Source organism: Coturnix japonica, chromosome 6 (genome assembly GCF_054131305.1).
Source record: "Coturnix japonica strain WE chromosome 6, WE-NBRP24, whole genome shotgun sequence".
NCBI classification, from domain to species: Eukaryota; Metazoa; Chordata; class Aves; order Galliformes; family Phasianidae; genus Coturnix; species Coturnix japonica.
In genome coordinates, this window is record NC_140668.1 from 22,782,025 (window position 1) to 22,807,040 (window position 25,016).

At 44.5% G+C, this 25,016-nt stretch overlaps 2 protein-coding genes across 7 annotated transcripts in view; one reads left to right on the forward strand and one right to left on the reverse strand.

The window, feature by feature from the left end:
* Nucleotides 1–448: 448 nt before the first annotated feature.
* Nucleotides 449–9,485, forward strand: B3GNT9 (UDP-GlcNAc:betaGal beta-1,3-N-acetylglucosaminyltransferase 9). 3 transcript variants are annotated; one of them, XM_015873565.3, is made up of 3 exons: nt 449–826; nt 5,432–5,474; nt 6,206–9,485. In XM_015873565.3, exon 3 carries the CDS (start codon nt 6,270–6,272, stop codon nt 7,509–7,511), a length of 1,242 nt encoding a protein of 413 aa, XP_015729051.1. In that variant the 5' UTR covers nt 449–826; nt 5,432–5,474; nt 6,206–6,269; the 3' UTR covers nt 7,512–9,485. The 3 variants fall into 3 exon arrangements, with proteins under 3 accessions (XP_015729051.1, XP_085407756.1, XP_085407757.1); XM_085551630.1 differs by lacking the exon at nt 449–826 and adding an exon at nt 3,426–3,645; XM_085551631.1 differs by lacking the exon at nt 449–826 and adding an exon at nt 5,230–5,329.
* A 5,858-nt stretch (nt 9,486–15,343) lies between these two features.
* PHAF1 (phagophore assembly factor 1) overlaps nt 15,344–25,016 on the reverse strand; it is a 31,476-nt gene continuing 21,803 nt past the window's right edge. For 2 of the 4 annotated variants that reach the window (XM_015873846.3, XM_085551627.1), the window contains 7 exons: nt 24,612–24,695; nt 23,826–23,908; nt 23,068–23,111; nt 20,507–20,550; nt 19,489–19,547; nt 17,833–17,905; nt 15,344–17,390 (listed from right to left, as the gene is read on the reverse strand). In XM_015873846.3, the coding sequence (XP_015729332.1) occupies nt 17,301–17,390; nt 17,833–17,905; nt 19,489–19,547; nt 20,507–20,550; nt 23,068–23,111; nt 23,826–23,908; nt 24,612–24,695 (477 nt within the window). In that variant the 3' untranslated portion in view covers nt 15,344–17,300. Of the gene's footprint in view, nt 17,391–17,832; nt 17,906–19,488; nt 19,548–20,506; nt 20,551–23,067; nt 23,112–23,825; nt 23,909–24,611; nt 24,696–24,809; nt 24,922–25,016 lie in introns of those variants that run through there. The other 2 variants (XM_085551628.1, XM_085551629.1) reach the window with 2 other exon arrangements.

Consider the following 25,016-nt stretch of genomic DNA (forward strand, 5'->3'; position numbering starts at 1 on the left):
CGTCCCAGAGCCGTGGGGATGTGGCACTGAGGGACGTGGGCAGTGGGTGGTGGGTGGATGGCTGGACTCAGTGATCTTAGAGGTCTCCCAGCCCTAATGACTCCACGATTCCATGATCCACCTTCAGCCTCTGCTCAGCTTTTCATCTCCTCCCATCACTTCCCTGGTAGAATAAAGGAACAAACCCCAGGTTGAGTTTCCTTTTTGGACTGAGCCCTACCTCAGTGTCTACAACCTTTGCAGAGGTAAATAATCATAATGGGATTTAAAAAAAATTAAAAAGAAAAAAAAAAAAGAAAAAAAAAAGCCAAACTACTGGGAGGAAAGAAAAAATCCTATTAAAAATGGTTATGGTTCAATTAAAAAAAAAAAATCATCATCATCATCATTTTTTATTTCTGGTTGTTTTAGCCAGAAAAAGAGCAGAGCCCAGGGGACCCCATCCTGTCCCTGCGCTCTGTGCTGCAGGACAGCTGCGCGCACGGCCGCCAGTCACGTGCTGGTGTTGGGTCTGCAGCCAGCTCCTTCCCCTGGTGCAGCCGCTCCTTCCACCCCACCAAGCACGGACAGACGGTGCCCATCGTGGGGAACCGCTGTGAGCTGAGCCCCCCAGCACCACGCAGACATGAGGGGAGCATGGGGGGCTGCAGTGTGAGTGCAGCTTGGGGCGCAGGGGCAGAGCCCCGCTTGGCTCGGCCAGGATTTCCTTGGTTTTGCTGAAAGGCTGAAGAATGTCTCCCACTAACTACATCCAGATGTGCCTGCCTGGCAGCCCACTGCCGGGACAGCACCGAGGGGATGCAGGATCCGCGCTATCAAATGGGATGTAAGTAGACATTGCGTGCGTTCCATCGGGGCAGAGCCACACCGCCAGCAGTGGGAGTTCTCTCATTTCCTCTTTGCTGCCTTCCCCTCTGCCAGCTCTTCCCTCTGCACAGTGGCTTCTGAGATGTGTCTGCATGTAGAACCCCAAACTTACCACTGCAGCCTCCAAACGAGCAGCCCTCACCCCGCGTGGGCTGTGCTTTGCTTTCCATAGGGCACTCTGTGTGTGTCCTTGGTTGCTGTCACAGCAGAAAGTTTGGGGCTTCTTTTAGAGAATGGCTGCTGGGTCTTCTCCATGGCCACAGCACAGTGCAAGGGAAAACTGCTTCTCTCCTGCGAGAGGACAGGAATCTCATGGGCTCTCATGGCTGCGTGCTCAGAGCAGAACGTGGGAAACTGGAAGAGAAAGAGACGAGCGAGACAGGAAGTTGCTGAGCGCAGCTTGCAGGAATTTTTGGATGCTTGTGTCGTCCTGTCAGCCCGTCAGTGGAGCTGCCTCTCAGTCATATCCAGGTGTGACGGGACAGCCACACCACCAGGTAACTGCCCTGTCCTGACGCCCTGCCAGGCCAGGCCAGGCTGCAGGAGGCTGTCATACAACAGGAGGAGCCAGCTGGGAGCCGATGGAGCCCCACATTGCAGCACTAAGGCGACCTGGGAGAGAAATAGGGGCTCCTGCCCCATAGCATGGGGCTGCTGTCTGCTCACGGGCAGAGCCTTTGGCACTGGGTGGCCCCACTTGGCTCCCAACCCCTGGGAAAGCTCTGCTGAGACATCCAGCTAATTAAACCCTACAGCCTGCTCTGACTTTGTTTTGGGAGTTCAGAATGGCTTTTTTTCTGGTTAGGCGGCACAGTGACTGTTTTTCTTACTTGCTTTTTGTAGGGCTTTGTGCTTAGCAATGTGCCAAAGGGCGTCTGTTTGTTTCAGCCTGCCCCGTCTGATGGGCAAGAGGCTTAGATCCCTCAGCACCGCTATTAATTCTAGAGCTGCAAATGGGACCTCTTCACAGATATCCCATAGCGCATGCATGCACACACACACACAATACACACACAACACACATACACACACACACACAGCATCTGCTATGATTACTTTTTTTTTTTTTTTTTTTTACTTTCTTTGCACCAAACCAAATCAAAGAAACAAGAACAAAACAGAAGTCTTGCCAGAACTAGAGCTCGTTACATGACAGCCAAACAGCAAAGAAAGAGGGCTGCTTCTCCTGGTCAAACACACAGAACTGTTCTTTTCCCTTTTAAAGGCTGTAAAACCAGCCCAAATCACTAAACGTGTGGTTTTGTTCATGCTTTCATGCACTGGGTGCTGATGTTTTCCTGCAGCACCCAACAGAGCCAGATACCATGGGATGCAAAATGCAGTCTTGCATGAGATTTGCAGTGAGACCAATCTGCTGTGTTTCAAAGCAACAGGAGGTGGAAGGAGCATGGGATGCTCCCAGCGTCCCCATGAGCTTCCAGAAGCCAGCGTGGCTGTGAGCAGGAGGGGAAGGTCTGCAGGAAAGGCAGCATCACCTGGGAGCAGCGCTGTGAATGGGAGCTCTGTTCCTCTGCCCAGCGTGGAGTGAGAGCCTGCTGCTCCCAGAGCTGGGCCAAGGGGAGGGCAGTGTGGGGGGAGCAGCTGAAAGAATAGTAAATCTAATAACCTGCTGTGTCAAGTGAGCTGCTGGTGAAGGCAGCCCGGAAACTGGAGAAATGTTGGAGAGCAGATTTCTATTGGGGGTCCCAGAGGACTCCAGCGCTTGCAAGAGCTGATGTACAGGACATGGTCACAGGGACACGTGGTTTACCAGCACAAGAGCTGGCCAGTGTGACCTTGGCAGATGAGGCAGGACTGAGGAACCAAGAAGCTCTGCCTCTTCCCACAGGTTTTGTTGAGAGGTTCTCCAGGGGCTGAGGTTCCACAATGGAACAGCAGCACTGGGCTGAGAGCAGTGCCACCATAAGCGAGGGGTGAGTGGTGTCGTGTGGCTTTAACACGGGCAGATGTGGAACAGGAATGGTTCCACTGCCACATCAGGCAGAGCTGACAGAGGAGATGGAGCAGAGCAGCACAGAGGGTCTTACAGCTCTCCTCCTGCTGGAGGCACACGTCAGTCCCAGCTGTGGGTTTGCTCACGATGGACATCATGGAGTTGCTGTCAGGTTCCTTGAACAGAATTGCTGCTGCGTTCTCTGGTCTTCTGTTACACACAACAAAAGCTGCTGGTAAAGAGCTGGGACGGAGACAATGCTGCAGACCAGAGCCCAACACTGGGTGCTGTTCCCATCAAACAGGTTCAAGCAACACAAAACAGCCCAAACCTCAAGTGCTGCCTCAAAACACCCCCAGATTTTCCAGGTTCCTCTGAGGACTGCAGAAACTCAGACAGCCCACAACACTTGTACAGGGAAGCAGGTAGGACATCTCCACCAGCAGCCCAGCTTCTCTCTTGCACAACCCAAACCCTCCAGCAGAGAGGGAGAAGACCTGGGTGGAAACATTTTCTGGGCAGCGTGCTCTGGGGTTGACCACCTTTATGCTTCTGGACCCTCCTTCTCCACGTAGCACATCTGCAGTTTGCTTTGCTATCACAGCTGCTTTTCCCGAGGCTGAGCAGGCTGAGTCACCGGTCTCCCAGCACAAAGAAGTGTTCCAGAATCACCACCACTGTGACTGAGAGCCAGGAACGGTATCCAAAGGCTTTTCCCCACGTGTGAGCAGAAGTGCCAAGTAACAGAGATGTGGCAGCGCTGCAAGAGACGAACATTTCCAGGATGAGCCCAAGGCTTCACATCATTCACGCAAGAACGAAGGGTGAGCAGGTTTTATTTTTAAATCATCTTTTTTTTTTTTCTATTGCAGCCTCCCTTGGCTACCTGTCAGAATCTTTCAAACATCCAAAAAGCAGGAGCTGGTTCCTCCAGCTCTCCCCACTGCCCCACCAGCTGCACAGCCCCAGCCCTACTGTCCTGCATCCCCACATCTCCAGCCCCACCCTGCCAGGACCCTCCTGATCTGCGCTCTCTGCTCACCCAGGCTGCAGTATCAGGACACGCTCTATTGTTTGGCATCACACATCTCCTGCTCACTTTGAAAGCCCTGAAATTGTTATTATTGTTTATTTTTGCTCCCAGTGCCAAGGAGGATGAATAACCCTTTTGGCTTTGGGACATGACAGTCTCTGCCACAGACATCAGCTGCTCTGAATTTAGGGACCGGACAGAGCTGACACCTGTGTAATGATTGAGGGCATTTCTCTCAAAAGAAGGAAATAAATAACTATCACTGACCGGGAAACCCACCTAACTCAATCAAGGGATTGCTTTGAAGGCTGGTGGCTCTTCTTGAAGACTGGACGTCTACATTCAGCATCGAACTGCTTCAGTTCAGCACAAAAATCGCTGTTTCGGATTCTTTTCTTTCAATAAATGAAAACACAGAAGAAAATCTGGGCTATCAGCCCAGGCTTGAAACAATTCAGGGTTTTTATTGGCTTCTATTGTGGGCCCTTTTTGCCAGATTCAGAGATGCTGGCAGGATAAATCTGTAAGTCATGGAAATCATGAGTCCAATTATTTCATTCCAAACTGTAGCTGATAAAATTAAACACGGGAAAGAGCCAGGACTTTTATCCAGTTCCCTAATTGCCATCTGGATCCTGACCGCTGAAATAAGATAAAACTTTTGTATAGAAAGAGAGAAAAAATTGCTGTCAAGGTAAGGAAAGAGGTGAGTGGAGAAATCCAACTGGTCAGGATCCATCCTGCCTGAAGCTGCGCATCTCTTGCTCAGTCTGGAGTGCCGTGATGGCACACCCTGCTGAGCACAGGTCATGCTAGTTTGGGAGAGCTGAGAGAAAATGGTTTTAAATCTACATGGGACACAAAGAGCCTTAGTAGGGCATAAGCAAGACACTTCTGAAAGTAACGCTGGGAGAAGAGCGGGGGCAATGCAGGGGTCAGTGAGTACATCAGAGCTGCACTTGGAGGAAAGATAACTGGTGCCATAGGATGACAAACTGCTCTTCACTTCAAGAGTAACCTGATAATGGGGTTAAGCAGCAATGAAAACATGCTCAAATTAAGAGGTCCAAGAAACCTGCATCTAACAGCTGTAATGGAAGTAGTCAAGAAATCAACTTGCCTTTTTTACATTGACTAGATCCCTGGGAGTAGTGCTGTGCCACTGTTTCATGCTTCATAATTATAGGCTTGTCGATCTCATTTTGAGCTTCAAGAAGGTCATCTTATGGCCAACCCAAAATTCACAGTTAGCAAACCATCAGCATGTGATACAACCCATGACAGAGAGAAAGGACTTGCTGAGAAAGGATGTCGCTGAGCTAAAGGGGATCCTGGCTGAGGCCAGAATCTGGCCAAGCAGCAGTGCTCCCGCAAAACGCTCCCTCAAACACGCCAGCTGAACTTCAGCTAATTCAAAGATAACAGAAAACTGTAATACCTTCAAAGGTATCTTTTGTTAACACAGCACAGGCAAGGTAAGTAAGTCACGTATGTATGAGGCTACCAACAGCTCTTCCCCTGAGACAGATTTGCCTCCTGCTTTATGCCTTCTTCTAACTCCCTTTTTTTCCTTGCAGCTGAAGGACTGATCAAATGAGACAGAAGATCTCTGGGAAGAGTGTAAGTGGGGAATCAAATCTTGCACAGCACAGGACAGCTTCACCTCTCATGTGCAAACGAAGCATTCCTAATGCCAGTCTCTGCTGAGATGCTTTGCACTGGGATTTATTTGCACACTTCTTACTTACTGGTTAGGAGCAAGTTGGCAGAGGCAACATGGCCCTTCCACCCTTAGTAATAGAAGATATTCAGAATAGTTTAATATTTTATAAAGATTACTGGCAGTAAAAAGGCCCCGTGTGCATTCAAGAGCGTGTCTAGTGCATTTATTCTGAAGGCACAAGTTATAGCTGGTTCAGAAGAGCTCACTTTGCATTCAGGGAGGAACTCCAGCAATGGCCCAACCAGACACGCCACCACAGAACATCTGCCCATCAGCCAAGGGACCACAGCAGAAGAAATGAAAGACTTCTGGAAGCATGGTGTCGTCCATTATTCACCACCTTCCTCCCTAAGCAGAGAAGTCTCTGAAATGGAATAAAGCACTCAGCAGAGAGGGAGGGGGGAGGAAGGGTTGGTTTCATGCTGTATTTCAGGGTGTTGGATGACTTCTCAGTGTCTGAACACCTACCCAAGTCACAGACCCACAGCACCAAGACCTGTGTTAGGTTTGTGATCTGTGTGTCTTTCCGTGAGTTCCTCAACGTGTCCTGGCGTTTGCATAAGTAAAATGAACTTGCAGGCTGTTTTTGTAAGTTCTCATTGCTGACGTGCCACACATTTCTTTACAGATGGACGAGTGTGCCAGACAGCTCAGCCACAGCTTTTAGCAGCCCCAGGAAGACCGCAGGGACAATGAGAGTTCATCTCAAGGGGGATGCGATCTGTACCCTTTTTCTGGTGGTAGCACTTTGCTCTGTGCTCTACACCCAGTTTGAGTATTTAGCCCCCAAAGGGAACAAGGAGCCGAAGAAGCCTTCAGTAACACAGAGAATATTCTCTGACCCCAGAGCACCTGGGAGACCCACACTGACTGAGGCAACAGTACCCAGACCCCGAGTAATTCCTATCACTAGACAAACAGAAGTGGCTAATGGCAGGGTCCACACTGCAACTCCAGCCCTGTCAACTGATTCTGCCTTCAATTTCAAGCGTTACCTCCTCAACAAGGACAACAGGAACTTCAACCTCCTCATTAACCAGCCCAAGAAATGCAGGAGAATACCTGGAGGTCCCTTTCTGCTCATTGCCATCAAATCAGTAGTTGAAGACTTTGACAGGCGGGAGATTGTCCGGAAAACCTGGGGCAGGGAGGGTCTGGTGAATGGGCAGCAGATTCAGAGAGTGTTTCTCCTGGGGACACCAAAGAACACGACATCACTGGCAACGTGGGAGACCCTGATGCACCAGGAGAGTCAGGCTTACCGGGACATTTTACTCTGGGACTTCATGGACACTTTCTTCAACCTGACTCTGAAGGAGATCCACTTTCTGAACTGGGCTGCTGAATTCTGCCACAATGTGAAATTCATTTTTAAAGGCGATGCTGATGTTTTTGTCAACATCGAGAACATTGTTGACTTCCTGGAGAGACATGACCCCACCGAGGACCTCTTTGTTGGGGACATCATCTACAATGCCCGTCCCATCCGCATCCGGAAGAGTAAATACTACATCCCAGAGACCATGTATGGCCTCAGCATCTACCCAGCCTACGCAGGAGGAGGAGGTTTCTTGTTGTCCAGCTGCACTATGAAGAAGCTGTCCAGGGCTTGTGGAGAGGTAGAACTCTTCCCCATCGATGATGTTTTTCTGGGCATGTGCTTACAGAGAATCAGCCTCAAACCCATTTTGCATGAAGGATTCAAGACCTTTGGTATTGTCAAGCCTTCTGCAGCCCCGCACCTACAGACATTTGACCCCTGTTTTTACAAGGACCTGATGGTGGTTCACAGCCTGAAAGTTGCTGAGATCTGGCTCATGTGGAACCTGCTCCATAGCCCAAAGCTTTCCTGTACCCAGAAGAGGCAAGTGAAGAAGCCTTTCCAGTGGAAAAGGAAAGCACAAATTGCAATGCAGGTGTCACCCCTCAGTTAACACAGCCAGACGGGCAGCAGAAATATGGCAAAACATTTGAGAAAGGGAACGTGGAAGGTTTGCAACCAAATGAAGAAATTTTAGGAGTATCTTAGTGCAGCCCATTTACAAGACAAGAAAACCATGGTAGGAATTTGCCAAAACTCCACGTGCTCACACATACCATGTAGATTCTTCTCCATTAATGAGTTACACTACGTTTAATTTATTATTATTTATTAGAATTACAGTAGTGCTTAGCAGGTCAGTGTGCACAGGCATCGCATAACGCAATCCATGGAGATTTTTCAGTATTGTTAGGGATGTGCAAAATGGAAGGAGGATCAGGGAAAGAGGTGAAGCCAAGGAGCACAGAGATCACTGCCAGATTGTTACCTTGGTTAGGGCTGGAATTACTCAGACTCGATGGGAAACAAAACAACTGCAATGTTAACTAGAGTTAAGGAAATCAGCTGTCCTCAGCAGGTGCTCAGATGAAATTACCATTGCCTGATTTGCTTTTCTGTAAGCCCCAAAAAAGGACAGCTACTGAGTTGGGGTCCCCTATGATGCAGACAGTATGGACTAGAAGAAAACAAGCTTGGGGTGACAAGGCCAGTTGGGCAGAAGGCAGGTGGGTAAATGACTGGGAAGGGATAGAATTATGAAGCATTCTTCATAGCAACGTGAGTACAAACTCATGCTCCACTGACACACTGTCAGGATTCAGAGGACCATCTTTTGGCACTTTAGGGAGATCAAACTCTACACTGTGCTGACTGGCACTCCGTGAAAACTCAGAGCTTTCCAGCAGCACCCAACCTCTCTCTCACTGCCTAATGCAGATCTTCAGAAGCTTTGCAGCTGGAGACATCCTGTGGCCTTTTGTTTGTGAGGGTGAAATCACACAGAGCTGCTGTTTGAATAACTTCTGAGAGCTTCTTCAAACCAAAGAAAATCTTGTCATTAGACTGGGCCATTCTCTGGACCTCAGGGCTCTTCCTGGTGTACTGTCAACTGCAAAGAGCAGCTGAGCCTTTCAGCATTGATATGGGTGTCATCTGAGGGGAGAAAGCAGTCTTCAGACAAAAGGGCTTCAGAATAAAAGCCTGTCTAAATTATGGGGGAGAAAAACCCCACCTGTATCCTTTCTGTTGGTAAAGGACTATCCATGTTTCAGTTAATCTATAACTTCCTAAGTATGTTAAATATCAGACAAGAACACTAGTCTTTCAAAGAACAGTCAATAGTTCAAAGCAATTTGTATTTCTAGCAGCAGGTTATCATAAAAGAACATGCCTTTCTTGGATATCAAACAGTATGTTCCTCAGAACCGAAGTTAAAAATCTGGGTTCCCCTCTGAAGCCATATTTGCTAATTCCTTCCTTTCCTAATTCCCTTCTCCCTCAACAACCTCAGCCCCATCCCTCTGAGAACTCCAGATGCCATCCCCCACCAGGAGAGCACATCCACTCAGACTCAGAGGCACTCAGTCTCTATATGACTATACAGCCCCAGGAAGCGGCTTTCTGTTCATCAGAGCCAGCAGTGCAGATACATTCAGACCTGGGCACATCCTTCCTCTCATCCAGCTGTACGCTGATCTCGTCCTTGGATCAGCTGGGCACACTATGAAGGAAAACACACTGATCATGCCCATCGATATTTGTAATGTCTTACATGTTATCTTCATCTTCAGAGTTCAAGCCTTACAATAATGTATTTCCAGGGAAGGGTTATCTATGTAGGTGTCAAAGGGCCATATGCAGAATTAGGGTGTTTTCAGGAGGAAGTCCTGAAAAACAGAATTCTCGCATGAGCTGCACAAGGAGCAACATGTGGGAATGAGCCAGAGCTTCACTGGAGGGTGAATGCCAGCTGTACCCATCTGCGATGTGTATGGAATTACAAGTCTGTAGAGAAACGTGTTACCTGTGGTTAGTTTACAGCCTGGGAAATTCCTTATAGCATGATTAAAGAACATGCAGGCATGCCTCCAGTTGTCAGAGTGAGTCTATTGAGTACATCTGCACACGCACACAACCAAAACCACATGTCTTTTTCATGAAGACAGCAATGTGAAAATGCAGTATTCATTGTTTTGGACAACTTGGTTCTTCTTTATGCTGGATTTCATTTAATGGTAACAGTAGAAAAATAAACACAGCTCACCTCATGACTACAAAGCAGCCAGTGAGATTCAGCAGTCCTTATATCTTCCTTTTGTGCTCGGAGATGCAGTAATGTTGGACTCCTCCCTCTGTAATGCCTTCAGATCCACAGCATTACCACAGTACAGCACTGACGAGCACATTTTGTCCCAGATTTATTGATGTCCTGGATGAGGGCATTGAGTGCACCCTCAGTAAGTTCGCAGATGACACCAAGTTGGCTGGAAGTGTGGAGCTGCCTGGGGGTAGCGAGGCCCTACAGAGGGATCTGGACACGCTGGAGAGCTGGGCTGAGTTGCTCTCCACAACTACCTGAAGGAAGCAAGTAGTGAGCTGGAGGTCAGCCTCTTCTCTTGTGTAACTAGTGACAGGACCAGAAGGAATGGGTTCAAGCTGTGCCAGGGGAGATTTAGGCTGGATGTTAAGAAATACTGCTGCTCTGAAAGAGTGGTCAGGCAGTGGAATGGGTTGCCCAGGGAGGTGGTGGAGTCGTGGACCCTGGGGGTGTTCAAGGAACATTTGGATGTTGTGCTGAGGGACATGGTTTAGTGAGAACTACTGGTGATGGGTGGATGGTTGGACTGGGTCATCCTGTGGGTCTTTTCCAGCCTTGGTGATTCTGTGCTCAGTGCAGCAATTCAACACAGCACCTCAGTGGCTGGCAGCCCTGCCCAGGACAAGAGAGCTGAACTCCATGACATCCAAGGTCCCTTCCAACCCCTCCCATCCTGCAGTTCTGTGAGCCACCTGTGCTGGCACACACCTGGTGGGTGATAGAAACAGACCCAGGGCAGGCTGCTCACTGCACTGCCTCCATCTGTGGAACAGTTCGTGTCTCTGTCCAATGAACATAAATCTGATGTTACTGATGAAAGGTACATCTGCTTCTATTTGCCAGTCTTTGCTGCAAGGCCCGTTTAACCCGGTTTTAAAAGTTTCCATTTGCTTCTGCAGTGGAGCTGGAAATTTACAGACCCCAAATGCCAGCATAAGTAATGCACTGAGGAAATACCAGAGGGCAGAGCCGCAGCCACTGCAGTTTATTAAACTCTGCTTACTGTCACTGCAGGCAAAAAGCCTCTGAGTAGAGGGTTTCTCTTTCAGAAAGCCCTAAAATCGTAGGTGTGTATGAGAATGAATAGGAAAGATCCTCTGCTGACCTCCTTTTGAAAAGAGCTGCTAGGTGTGGATCCTCAGCTCTGAACGCTCTGGTGGAGCTCGTTAGGGAAATGCAGAGCATGCAGTAAGATAATCATCTTACAGGAACAGATCAGCTATCTTCCTTGTAGGCAGAGATTGCAAGATGCATAAAAAGCTCACTGCAGAGTGCTTTGCATCAGGAAGGAAAGGGAAAACTGGGATACTTACAGCAAGCACAGTGCTAAAAATAGACTAGACAGGCTCAAGGGGAAACACGCTTAAAATCCTACACTTGACCCAATTTTTTGGCAGCCATGGAGGGAATATGAAATGCTGCTCTGTAACAAAACCGTTACCTCCAGATGCTCAGACACAAACTTCAGCACCTAATTTCAGCTGCAGCAATAGAACCAACTGCATTTCCTGGGAAGAGCCTGACTTTCCATTCAAACCTTTTGGCCTGCAAAGAGTGCACAAAGGCCCATTAACTCCTGCATTAAGTACATGAAAAGCAGGCAGCGATCATTCCGCTTTACTCCTCTAAGCACAGCAAAACGTGCAGAATAAAGATAGATCTCATCAACTTGAGTTCTACAAAGCCTCTGGACACCTCCCAGAAACCCAAAACGGTCAATTTCAGAAGGAAACTCGGGGCAGGTTTATGAAGTGGCTAATTCATTGCACCAGGCGGGGTTTCACATGAAGCCTTGCTTGGCAGTTCCATTCATTACCATAACCCAGAACGAGAAAAGAAAACATAAGAAAAGTCCTCTGTGGGCACCACCAGTAGCAATCAAAGCAGGCAGACTCCCTTGGGGCAGACGAATATCTGAAGCTAACAGAGCACAGTAGGTTTTATTGAAACCCAGACCCTACACAGTCATTATTTTTTTCCTACGGTACATAAGCAGACAGATTTGGTCACTGTAAGGAGCAGAGCTGGCTTGAGCCTCACATTCAGCACTTCTGAACGCATCTCCAAAGGCATAAACTGGTAGGGAATGCCAAGATCTGTCATTAGGTCAGGCCACTGCTGGCTTACACGCCATAGAAAAGAAAGCCAAGGACAGCTCTGAAGCAATGGAGCATTAAAATACCATGCTTCCTGTCCACAGCTTCATTATTCATCTTCTTGCAGCGGGTTCTCGGAAGCGAAGTCCAGCAAAAGAATAATCAAACATTTCAGAGCTAAATGCTAAATGCGGGAACTAAGAGCTCTGCCCAGAGAGCTCTGAGAGACCTGCAGGCTCAGGGAGGTAAGGAATGTCCTTATGAAGATCTGCTGCACCCCCAGGCTGTGTCTTCCAGCTGGAGCTGCAGGTCTTGGCAGCCCTGAAAATCAGCCCCATGTATCTCCCTAAGGATGCTGCTAACTCCACTGAAATTGGTTAAATTTCAGTGTAAATTTACAGTAAACTCCCAAATTCAGTCTCCTATGATTTTTTCAGGCTTACAGAAAACCAAACTGAGGAATAAGAGGGAAAACTAAAACCCAAAGCCTGAGTACATTCGAGTCCCTCCAAGGGCTGAAGCAGCTCCCCACCAGCATTATCCATCCCAAGGCTCTCCTGCAGCTCACCCAAATCAGCTGATGTGAAGGGGGAACAAAGTGATTCAGCCTGCTTTGATTATTTACTCAATAGGAATGTGTACTGGTAGCCATGACGGGGTTGGTTTTTTGGTGTGCGTGTGTGTGAGACTGGTGTTGAAAATAAACACTCCCCAATGGGAATTAATATTAGAATTAAAGCTAAGCATTAGCAGGAATCTGTGGCGTAGGTCTGAAATGTTAACACACTTAAAACCTGCTTCCAAAGCTGCCATACACGTACTTTAAAATGACCGAACTAATAGCATTTACAGGGGAATGAATAAGGGGATGGAAAAGGTTGCGTTAAAAGCATGCAAGTCTGGCCCCCTACTTCCTCAGCTCTTGATGCTATTTTATGCTCCAGAGCTGCATCTTCAGAAAGCTTCATTTTCATTTGCCTCTTATTTTGCTTCAACCTTATCTTACCTTTGGAACATCCTGGGCCATACCTTGCATGAAAAGCACAAACTAGAGCTGGTGCATATTTCATGAACCCCACAGCACAGGTCTAAGATTAGATTCTGTTATACCTTTGACTCAAAAATTGCTGAAGGACACAGATGGACAAGTCCTGGGCAAGGGTTGAGAAATCCTTTGTCTGAGGGACACAGATAAACAAGGCCACCTATCACCCGCCTTCCCTTCCCCATCACCCTAAACTGTCCATCTTCCCCTTCCCCTTCTCCCTGATTAAGATTCGTAATAAATTGGTCGGAACAACATTTGAACTGTTGTTTCTTAATCTCACACCAGGTATAATCTATCAAAGAACCTTGCCTCCCTCCTATAAATTGGAGTGAGACAACAGGCGGCAACATATTCACCTGGCTGCATGTGTTGTGCCAAACTGTATTTGATCAGCCAAGAGTGCCTGTGTGTCAGTGCAAGCACACTAGAGGAGGGAAAACAGCTGAGGTATCTGTGGGACAAAACATGAATAATTGTATCTGAGCTAGCTCAGAACATTTGCTCCTTCACAACCCCAAATGCCAGGCTCCAGCACCCCTGGTTTCCGCTGCCAGCAGAGTGCCCAGCCAGCCCTAAAAGGATGGATCACCTCTGGCTGAGTTATTGAGCCCCACAAGAGGTTCTGTTTCATAGTTCTGATGGAAATATGACCTTAATGCACAAATCAGTTCTCATGCACCACCTGACACCTATTTCAGCAAAATGATCTGTTAAGAATTAGAAGCATGACAGTTCTGGCAACAGAAAATTTGGTTGTCTTGATGCTTTTGGGAGACGGTTCTGGTGATAGCCAGTGGCATTGCTTGCAACACTCCCAAGAGACCAACAACTGCCTGCAGGCCTCTGGGCATGAGAAGGAAGGTCAGTTTCACCTCCAGGAGGAAGGGCTCCAAGATCAGCTTTATTAACCACAAATAAGTGAAATAATCTGGAAAACAATGTAATATTCAAAGCCCAGCAGACAAATGTGTGCACGTGCTCTCACCGCCAGGCTCTGTTCTCACTCCACCCTGGCACTTCAAACTTGCCATTAGTAACCTACTACTCCTCAGCTCTTCATGCTAAGGAGGCCTCAGGGCTCCTCACCAGCTGCCCTAAATGCATCTGTACAGGCACTGCCTGGCTTGGCTTAGTCCAGACAGCATCAGACAAAACAAACCATCTCAGAGAAACAAGCTATGAACAGCTACACCTACAAAGGGCAAGTGGGCAAGACTCAGAGGGGCCGCCTCACATTCTCTCTCCATGCCCTTCTGAAAGGAAACTGCAGACTGAAACCAAAAAGAACAAACCAAACTCAAGCAGTGAGGGGAAACTGCTTGCGTTCCTCACTGATAAATTGCCTTTGAAGATTCCTTCTCTCCTTCTCCTGCCCAGCTCTGCGCAACAGCAAAGTGCTCTTAATAGATCTTAAAGACAGGGTGAGAGGCCAGGGTGGTCTTCTAATAGAGGAAAAGCTCTCTCATCTTACAAAAGAAACTGCCAGCAAATTAAAAGGCTACAATAGGGAGCAAAGGAAGGAAGAACAAGTCACAGCAAGGTAATGAGTTGTGCTCTTCTTAGTGCCCGAGAAAGATTTTTCAAAGTGAGTTTTCTTTCACACCTCAAGACAGACCTTGAGTCATTATCTACTGTGTGTGTGTGTATATATATATATATATATGTATGTATATACACATTTATTTATTTAACTCACCAAAGTACCTCAAGTGAGGTGAGAGTACTAAAGCTGTTAAATACCTCTGGCTATACAGACCTGGCCTCTCACTCCTGGAGAATTACAGCTGGTGCACACTGAGAGTTTTTGCACAGCCTCTACTCAAATGGTTCTGTCAAGAATTTCTCCTCCAGCAGCTTAAACCAAATCACTGTTAGAAAAGGATTTATTAAATTTAATTGAAATTATCAGCTGTATGATCATGTTTTAGTATTGAACATAAGCGCACACACCATCTCCAGTCAGAGATCCTGGAGTTCTCTGAGAGCAGAGTGACCATCTCCTGTTCCAGGATGGCAGGCTGCAAAGGCAGCTGAGCCCTTCTCCACCTGCAGGAGAAACACCTGCCCTGCAGGAAGCTCTCCGCTGAAGGACCTCGAGGCACAAGCAAGCAAAAGGAGAAACCACATTTGCTCTTTTCTCTGCAGACATTTTTTGTCCTGATGTGCAAAGAGTTTAGCCTTGAAATTTGCTCCATTTGAGGGAAATACCCAAAGGCTGATGTAGGTAGAACAACAGCATTCATCAAACACAGTGCAAGTTATTTATAGCACTTTAAAGGTTCTCATCCTCCATTTCAGAAGTAAAAACACCGTGTTTCAGGTGCCTACTGAGACACAGGCTGCTATGTTTGCTCCTGTCTGTACTGCTGCTTTGGAGAACTGGCTGTAAAAGGAGGGATTCCAGTAAAGCATTTCAAATCTCACCCCTGAAAGGCAGTAAAATAAAAGGTCTAACTGATAAGGAAAAAAAAGAAAAAAAAAAATCGGGAACATCCATGGTTTTATTACAAAAACACCCAGTAACTGTATTTAACACAAAAACAGTAACTGAGAGTCTCGTTTTATTTTACTTTCAGTGTACATGCTCATTATTATTCCATTTAATTTACAGAAGGGCTATGCAAAATGAAATTAAAATTAGAGAGGAAACTAAAGGAAGGTTGAGGCATAGAATTTTCTTAGCAAGCAATGATCACGGGAGACAGCACAGATTGAACAGGGATTCAACAGGAGTGACACCTAGGGATAAAGGTAAACAGTAACTTTTTCCTTATCCATTAGATTCTCCATGTGGCTTTTTTGTTTGTTTGTTTTACCAAAAACATTTTAGATTATCACAGTATACAGGAAGACTAAATGGCAAAGAACATCTCACACACACACCACATTTATCCCTGCTACTGGTCCGAGATCCAAAACTTGTTAACATTCGATTTCCTATCTCGCATTCATTGATAAACTATACAGGATTACACTGTACATGGAGTTAAAATTACAAAAATGTCATATTTACAAAATCTGTACACACATAGTAAAACTCACAAAATTGTCATCTATGTATCACAAGTTGCTACACCAAAATATTAAAAATGGGATAAAATTATACATTTCTCTTGTTCGTTTTTAAAAAGGGTTCAATATTTCAAAGACAGACCACCTATTTCCCCCAGATAAGACTGATAAGAGAACTAGAAGCCTAAAGTATCCTCCTGGGATAACACATTGCGAGCAGCATCTCCCAACTAGAAAGAAGCCTATGTTCTGTCCGCTGGGGTGGGGTGTGCGGTTAGCGCCTATGTACAGGAAGGTGAAACGAGAAGGATGTCTTTGGCTAAACCTTTGGCATAACTTAAAGTTGTACATCAAAAGCGACAGAAAAGGTGTTGGTGGTGATGGCAGAGCTCGGGGAATTCTGTCTGAGATGCTGTTAGATACAACTTCTCTCTCTCTCCGAGGAACCAGTAGGGAAAAAAGGGGTTGCGAAGGGATAGATATGAGGCGATGCAAACAGCATTCACCCATTTTTTCCAGAGTAAGAAACACTGTGCCAAACCTCGTCAATAAAACGTAATTTGATCACAGAAACAACCTCTTCCAGAACTGTGTTTTTTGAAATCTCATATGAAAAAAAATAAAAAATCAGTAAACCAGCCATGGCAGAAAAAAAATGTTCAGCACATCAAGTATGTATTAGTGCAGGAAGGTGGATCAACTTCATCCACTGTATAAATAAGCCTTATGTGCAGTGTACATTAAATAACCATCACACCCCACTCATGCCCAGTACACAGATGCTCCTCAGTGAAGATAAACATTTATCAAGTAATTAAAGTGTATGTAGTGCAAATGTTACAACCAAGTATTATGCACATGCTACTTGCTTGGTTTAAAGTTACACGAAGATGTGGTGCCTGAAATCATGGACATATATACATCCTTGTCACACTTGGTACAATGTCCTAAGCCACAGAAATATTGATGTATTTATATCTATATATGTACACGCACACGTCTTCTTAAAATGTGACCACCACATCAATACAGTAACACAAACAGACTAAAATCAATACCTGCTTCCAGATGCTCCAAGGCTCAGAAAGTTTGTGCTTCTAACTCTTGCAGTCATTACGTGTCCCCCTCCCGTGCCCCTTCCCATTGGCGGAGATGGGGGGCACTCTCCAGCTCTGTGCTGCACAGGATGAGGGCAACTGAGAGGAACAGATGACGGCACAGGCACCTAAGTTGCTTTGCTCCATCAACAGTTTCACGCCCCATGATGAAGGGTTGAGAGAATTTTCCTTCCACACCACTTCTGGGTGGAAAGGCTTATTGAAAAGAAACAAAAATCATAACGTGCTTTCCGTATTATAAGTGGCAGCAAATCAAGGCACGCTGTACTAATTCTGTAGCATTTAGATTAGCTGACTTTGCAGGGGATGCTCACTGGGGAAGGTCCGATGTTCTCAACTGGCTGCTGGGCCTTGTTGGGCCGTACAGAGTAACAGAAGCTATGTGATTATTCTGCATCACCTGCAAAAGGGTAACAGGGGAAAAGGAAAATTAGAAGAACTGCAGACCAACTGAAAACAGCAAATATTGGAATGATCTGCCTAAACAAGGAAATTCCAAAAAAAAAGAAAGCAAGCTCAGAGACTCATGGCTAGTTCCTAAAAAGGGTCTCCAGGCTTCCATGACATTGAAACAGCAGCACACTCCACCAATACTCAGAGCTGAGCCCACATATCTCCTGCTAGTAGAAGCCAAAAGTAACAGTGCTGAAGTGCCAGCTTCAACGTGCAAATGTACAGCCTCAGAGAGGAACTGGAAAGTTGCCTGTTCTGCCCACCATCTCCAGAAATGCAGCTTAAATGCTGGATTTTGTTTAAATATGAAATAAGAAGCCTCTAAAAAGTAGTACCAGCAAACTCCTGATCTTCTTTTGCTCAGGTAGATCAAGGTTTTCTCTTCTTACCTCAAAGATCATTCGTTGCAGTCCAAAGCAAAAGGTTGACCCAAATGGGTTAGTGTTGTTCGGAGATGATGACCTGAATGGAAGAGAAGGGGAAAAACTGGGAACTTCCTTGTAAGAATAACCATTCATTAATATAAATTACAGTATCTTTATTGCACTAAATGGCTTTCATAAAAAGAAAGCCAATCTATGTTATGCAATAGCACTGTTAGTTTCTGTGTGAGCCAGATACGCCTGCTTAATGTTCCAGAAGGGTTCCTAACACAATAAGGGAGAAAGGAATCAAAGCCACTAACGACCTCTACAGGAAAACTCAATTTCACAGAACTCAGACAGAATGAACTCTGAAAATATACTCATAGTTTCATAGTTTCACAGTCTCGTGCGGGTTGGAAGGGACCTTAGAGATCATCGAGTCCAGCCCCCGGGATTCGAGCCTCTGTGTAGCAAAGCGGCACTTCTACCACTTGCGCCACAGGGGGGATTCGAACCCCGGGCCCCAATGTTGCAAGGCGGCGTCCTTAACCACTGCGCCACCGGGGCACACTATACTCATGCATAGGAATACAGAAGCACCATATAATCAATTATTAATTATTTTTGTGCATGATCCCTTGCCATTCTTCAGTCTCTTGGCCTCTTTCAAGTGTATTCACTATGTGCTATCTCACATTCATTGTGTGCTATCGCACGTTAAAAATCAGCCTGTCAGATGCAGAAATGGAATAATCTCAATGTTATTACATAGTATATTTCAAGATTAATGTATCACTGGATATTTTTTTATCGTGTATGCAACAATAGCAGATTCTTGCTCACTGCAATGGATTTTAGATTACAGCAAAAAAAAAAAAGCAATGAGGAAATAGCTTCTGGCCTTCCTTGTAACTGGTAGGCTTCTCAAATTACATGTCTGAGACATTTACAGATGTGTTCACTAAGGGAAATTCTGAATGATCTACTCTCCTGAACACAGGAAAAAATGGATAAGGGCTATATGTAATCATTATCTTACTCCAGCTTTATTTGACATGGTTTCTGCTCTACCTCACGGGCACCAAAGAGAAGTAAGGGGCTAGAAAGGGCCCAGTAAGTTACACTTGTCCTGACACAAAACATAGTTTCATATGATACCACAGAACAATAGTCCTGCAAGCAGGTAATACCCATTTTTCCCAACAACCAGCTCAAACCCTGCAGGAACAGAGTAAATTTAAGCACACTATCCTATCTTCAGTCAGTCTAAAAGAACTGTAGAACAATCATGTGTGTACCCAAAAGCAAAACTTCTTCAGATTGCTATCATATGTTCCGGACACCAATGTATGATGTCATGTTGTTGAAATGCCTGTGACTGTACTATAAACAACGTACACTATTTATTGTACATCAGCAGAAATATTTCTTTCGTGTGCTGCTTAGCTCTTCACTGGATTATACAGCTCAAGGAATTTGGGAAATGTTCTCTTTCTGCATGTCAGCTCTTAATTCATCAGAGAGCAGTTACCTAGACTTGTTCCTGGCCAAAAAGCATGACACTTTGACAATAAAGAACCCCTGTAGCAGCCACTGTAATGAATAATCATCCTCTACCTAAACCCATCCCCTGTTATCAGCTCAGTCTCAGCCAAGCAAAAGAAAGAGATCTTTCTTTACCTGTGAAGTACCACTGGCTTCTCTACGGGGTGCCCCAGGAGGTCCTGAATACTGTCCCACTGCAAATACATCAAAGACCTTCTGTTAAAGGAAGTAACAGGAAAACTTTTTGGTTTTAATTTTATTTTTCAATCTAGGATGGACAATCATGTCCATCTTTGCAACATGCTTGTTTGCTGATTAACACAGAAGCTGCATTTACAAAAGTACTTTGTGACTAGAGCCATACTCAGTATGGTTGGAAATTTTCAGAGCTAGGAATTGCTTTCAGGGTTTATTCTCATTTTTGTCTCAAAACAGCAATAAGTTTTATACAAAGGATCTGTGAGTCCTATACTGAAAATGTACCTGAAAAGTCTTGTAGCATTTCAGGGAGAGTGAATGTCCTCTAAACAGCTGTGGGAAACCTCAGCAGAATATCCCTTTGCATATTTTTGCAGAGGGAGAAACAGCATCTCCGCTAACCTTCCCTAGAGCCCCTCCTTCATTTAATAGGCAGGTTGGGAAGAGAGGGGGAAAGCTGCAGTGCATAATGACAGGGAATTTCCAGCAATTTTCATCGCTGTAAATAGACTTAACAAAAGCTGAAGTTTCACATACAAAGCTGAAATAGGTCACGGCACTGAAGAATGCAATGTAATTTAAAGCAGAAAGCAAAGTACAGTAGCTTCCAAGTTGCTGACCACCACCTCTTTTTTTCTGCTGTGGGACACAGAATTCAGCAACGTTCAGCAACACTTTTCTGTATCACTTACTGTCCTGCTTCTACCTACAGCTATGCTAAAGTGAGATGCACGCAGTAATTATGTGTGCTCAAAGTGTACTATTAAAATACCTTCAGTTCTTAAACACTTGAACCACTAAGCATAACCACAGCAAGTTTTGGCTTACAACTTTTATGTTTTAAAACAATATAATGCAACCTCTATTCTTGCTACAAAATGCATTGCAAATTCAGCATAGATCATTGAAGGGGCTTAAGAAAAGGAAGAAACCATTCAGTTCTGTACACATTCACCTTACTGTATGTTGTACATGTTTCAGTCTGTGAATCAGTGCTATCTGTGAAAGAAAAACAGAAAAGCCTTTGTAATTCATGTTCAAACAGACCTCTGCGTAATCCTTTATGTAGGGAGGTTAGTTTAGATAGAGGGAGACATGCAAGCATTACATCTGCATATACAAATTGTCTAGCATTTACTAGCAACAATAATTATAAAAAACATTGATTAATTCTCCTGTTGCTTCTATGAATGTCAGCATTAGAGAAAAGACATCTCCGTACAGGTTAACATGCCTACTACAGACACTCCCCAGAGTAACACAACATGCCACCAAACAGCACTGCATTTGGAAAGGAGGCTGGCAAAGCTTTGCCAGCTTCAGCTTGGGGCTGAAGTTCCACTGCCTCAAAAATAAAGCAAGCAGAGAGCTTGGGTCCCCCAGCATCACTGCTGCAAAAAGGTAAACAAATAAAACACTCACGACCCATGAAATAACAGGAAAAACTGCAGGTGAGGACAGCATCCTATTTATGCTTACAGTCTCAGAATTGCTTTATTTACTGATGATTTCAAATGCTATTTTATAAATACATTTGGGGACTTCTAAATATTGAAAGCAGTAGGAATGGCACTAGATGCTACTGAAACCAAACATAGCAAATGGTCTTTAACATGATTGAAAGCTCTTCTGTATTTTCCACCTGTTAAACAAACACGGTCTCCTTATGGTGAAATAGCTTAGTGACTGTGCAACTTAAATCTGTCAACTCACTGTCTGAAGCTGAAGTACAGGAGAGAGTAAGCATCATACACTGCCACCAGATGGGAAAAAATGGGCTCTGTGTGTGTTTTGTAACATTTGTTTTCAACTTATTTGTCCTCAGCATATCCCCAACAGAAGGGTCAATTAGAAACGAAACAAGTGAAGGAAAAAAAACACTAAAACAATAACAACAAAGAAATGTATGCATACAGTAGAGCTTCATGTTGATACTTGAACTGAATAAAAAGAATCAGAAATGAATGCATCTGAAGTACTGCACTATAACCTAGGGGAACAGAATTTAATAAAAACCAAACAACTGTGCAGAACTTTCATGCTTATCCTCTTGACTGAGCTACAAATCAATCTTCATGTAAGCTTGTGCATAAAGGCAATGTTTTTCTACACACATAAATTGCTGTGACATCCACGGGAGAATTGCATTTTACACAGTTCAATGCTTTCAGTGAAAACCAATCAAATGAAGAACTGGCCAAACCCTCACAAGCATCCAGCATCCTCTGGATAAACTAAACACACATACTGCTGGTAGATCAGTGAATACCTGCACTAAAGAAGGTTATTTGAATTGCACAGATTTTTCACCAAAGGAGGTTCCCCCACACTTTGTTTAGATGACCTGCATGCACAGGGCTGTGCACATCTAAGTATCTCACTGCTATTCCATACGAGAACCTGGGAGCAGCAAACGATGCTATTTCCTGAGCTTGGAGATTTTCAAGTGGACAGTATAGACACACTTAATTTTGCCGACAGCATGTAGATGATGAATGTTTATTGTTTGTTCTCATTCCCAACTACACCACTTTTTATTGAGTATCAGTTTGTGCTGAAAATCATGAATAAACATTTCAAGAGTGAGGAGCACATCATTAAAAAGTTCAACATAGATGCATAAATGCAACTCTGACTAACTCTGCTTTACAGACTCTGAGTGTTTACATACAAAAGAATTTATTTCAGCTAAAGAGAGTGGCACCACTACAGAAAATTAGTGATGTTGCAACTAAATGTCCATGTGATCCAAGCAAGTAGACAAGGTAGTATAAATAATATTAAAAAGCTGCAGAACTCATCCTTAAGTATTTTTCGCTTCCAAAGAAAGAAAGAAAAAAACAGCAAAAAATTTCATCTTCAAGATTAGCATAGAATTCCACAGAGTCACTAAGGTTGGAAAAGACCACTAAGATCTTCAAGTCCAACCATCAACCCAACGCCACCATCAAACCCTACAAAAAACATAATCCAACCCCTGGTTTCACTGGGAGCTGGGGACAAGGGGAGTGCTGCCATTGACCAGAGAGGCACCATGAGCTACTGACCAAGGTCCACTGACCATGGAGAGATTGTGGTCCACTGACCACTGACCATAGAGGGAGCATTGTTTGGGCTGCAAACAACAACCATATTGATTCAGGGCAAAGCAGCAGCACCTTGGTTGGTTTGTATAGCACCCACCCAAGTTGGTCATGGCCCAACACATGGAACACAGTATGAACAGCTATGACCTGCTCTTTTGCTATAATAATCCAGATATGGCTGCCACCTCACAAGTACTCCTGATCCCAAGGCTTTCCTGCCATAAATTCAGGACCAGTTATCTTTTCCAAGACAGACAGCTCAACTCTACCTGGCTCATTCTCCTCTCCATCCCAAACTACTTGGGAAAACACATCCCTATCTCTATCCTCTGATAATCAAGAATGCATTACAAATGCAAACTCATCATATAGCCACTTTGTGTTTTGTGGCATAAGCACCTTGAAACTGGACAACAGAAGACATACTCACCTCGCTTAATGACTAGTGGAATCTTGAATTCACAGCGATGGTAGCTAGAAAGAGAAAATTGTAAAGCTATCAGAGCCAACATAAATGACACAGACAAACCAGGAGCTCTTAATACGCAGTGTAGTAAAAAGTTTCTTGCATAATAACGTGCAAAGGAGAGCCTCAAGAGTATCAGTTTAAGAGGAAAAATGACCACTTCCATTTTCTACACCAGAAAGGATATCAACCTGGAATGTTCTAGTACAGTTTTCTAAAGGGTACAAAATGTCCTTCAGCACAAATTACTCCTGTCACGCAGACTGGATAGATAAGTACTATAGATTTTTCTAATGCCTTACTGCTTGAAAATATGTCCTCTTTATTCAGACATCCTATCACTTATTCTTTGACTCACATACCTTCTAAATAGCTCACTCTTAAGAAGTACTGGAAATACACAAGAGGACAAAACAGAAAATTTAAGCACTAACTGAAACAGTGTCAAGAAAAACAGCAGCTTATCTCGCCTCTAGCAAAACTGTGTGGACACTGGCTGATTCAAGAACTACTTGATGACATACTTGGCGACAAAGACATTTAAGAATAAAAAAGAAAATAATAATAAATGATGTACTAATTATGATGCTTGAAACCTGCACTGGTTACCAGGCACACCAAAGACGCTTGGGAAGAATTACAGGAACTCTATAAAATGAGCATAAGGTTCCCTTTTCTACTATTTTAAAATAGTCTTTAACAGATCAGCTCTTCACACTCACATGTTAAAGTTGTAATGACCAGGATAATTTGTATGCAAGACAAATTTCTTCACCTTGTGAGTGTTTGCATCAAAGAGAATGTCCTGTTGAAGAAAAAGGAAAAACAAAACAGACAGACATGAAGCAACCTGAGACGAGTAACAACAGTATCTGCATACAGTAACAAGCACAAATCCAACCGGAACCAAACTGAATTATGAAAAGTAATTTTTGAGTATAAGACCATTTGTAAATTAAAAAAGATAAATAAATAAGCACACTTCCTGCAGCACTTAACCACAACTGCAGCTTCCTTTGCTTCTAAGCAAAAGACTTCTAAGAAAATCTTGTCTGTCTACTAATTATTTACACTAATCTAGATTACAGCAAAATAGCTGTATTACTACAATAAGAGGGGATATAAAAGTTGAGGCACTTCCCACAGCTCTACAAGCTTTCATCATTGGTACTCTGGCACATTTGTCTTAGTTGTACTAGACAGGAGAATGGACTTCAGAACAAAATGCTCGTCTGCCTAAGTATTAGGCATGGAAAAAGGAGAAAATCTAAGAGGACACCAAAGCACAAGAATGAGGAGCTCACCATCCACCACTAGACAAGATAAAACATTACTGAGTGAATTCACAAGTGCTAGAAGAAGCTAGTGTTTATTTTCGTATGCAGAGATTCCTAAGGCAGCAAGAGTTTCAGTCTCTCGTCCCCCAGAGCCTTTGGCATTCTGAAAGGACTGCTGTTCAAGGAAATCAAAACTTCACATGCATTTGTTTATGGAAGCTTCCCACTCACCACTCCAAGTGTGAAATAATTGAAGAAGTAGTCATTGCACTTCGATGGGACCTGCTTATGGGGCGAGGGTGAGTGGATTTTCATCTGCAAGAATCATTTTTCAGACGTTAAAAACACTGCTGAAGATGAAGACCACAACAATTGGCTCTCTACATTCAAATCAATTGTCATCATTTCATTTTTCACTGAAGCCCTTGCTCAAAAACGTCAGATACTGTGCTTCGTGACAAGCCCATCAGCTGCTAGCAGAGGCACAACAGCTTTTTCTTTTTTAGTTATCCGAAGCAGAAGAATTACTAATATGCTGCTACTGTAAAAACATCAGGAAAGGATCAAAATATACACTCAAGTTATTTCAACCAAAGTAAAGTGTTTTTAGAAAAATAAGCAGTATACACTTGCTAT

Bases quoted from the DNA above. Each gene is read 5' to 3' on its own strand.
- B3GNT9 (XM_015873565.3), top strand. From the start codon at position 6,270: ATGAGAGTTCATCTCAAGGGGGATGCGATCTGTACCCTTTTTCTGGTG.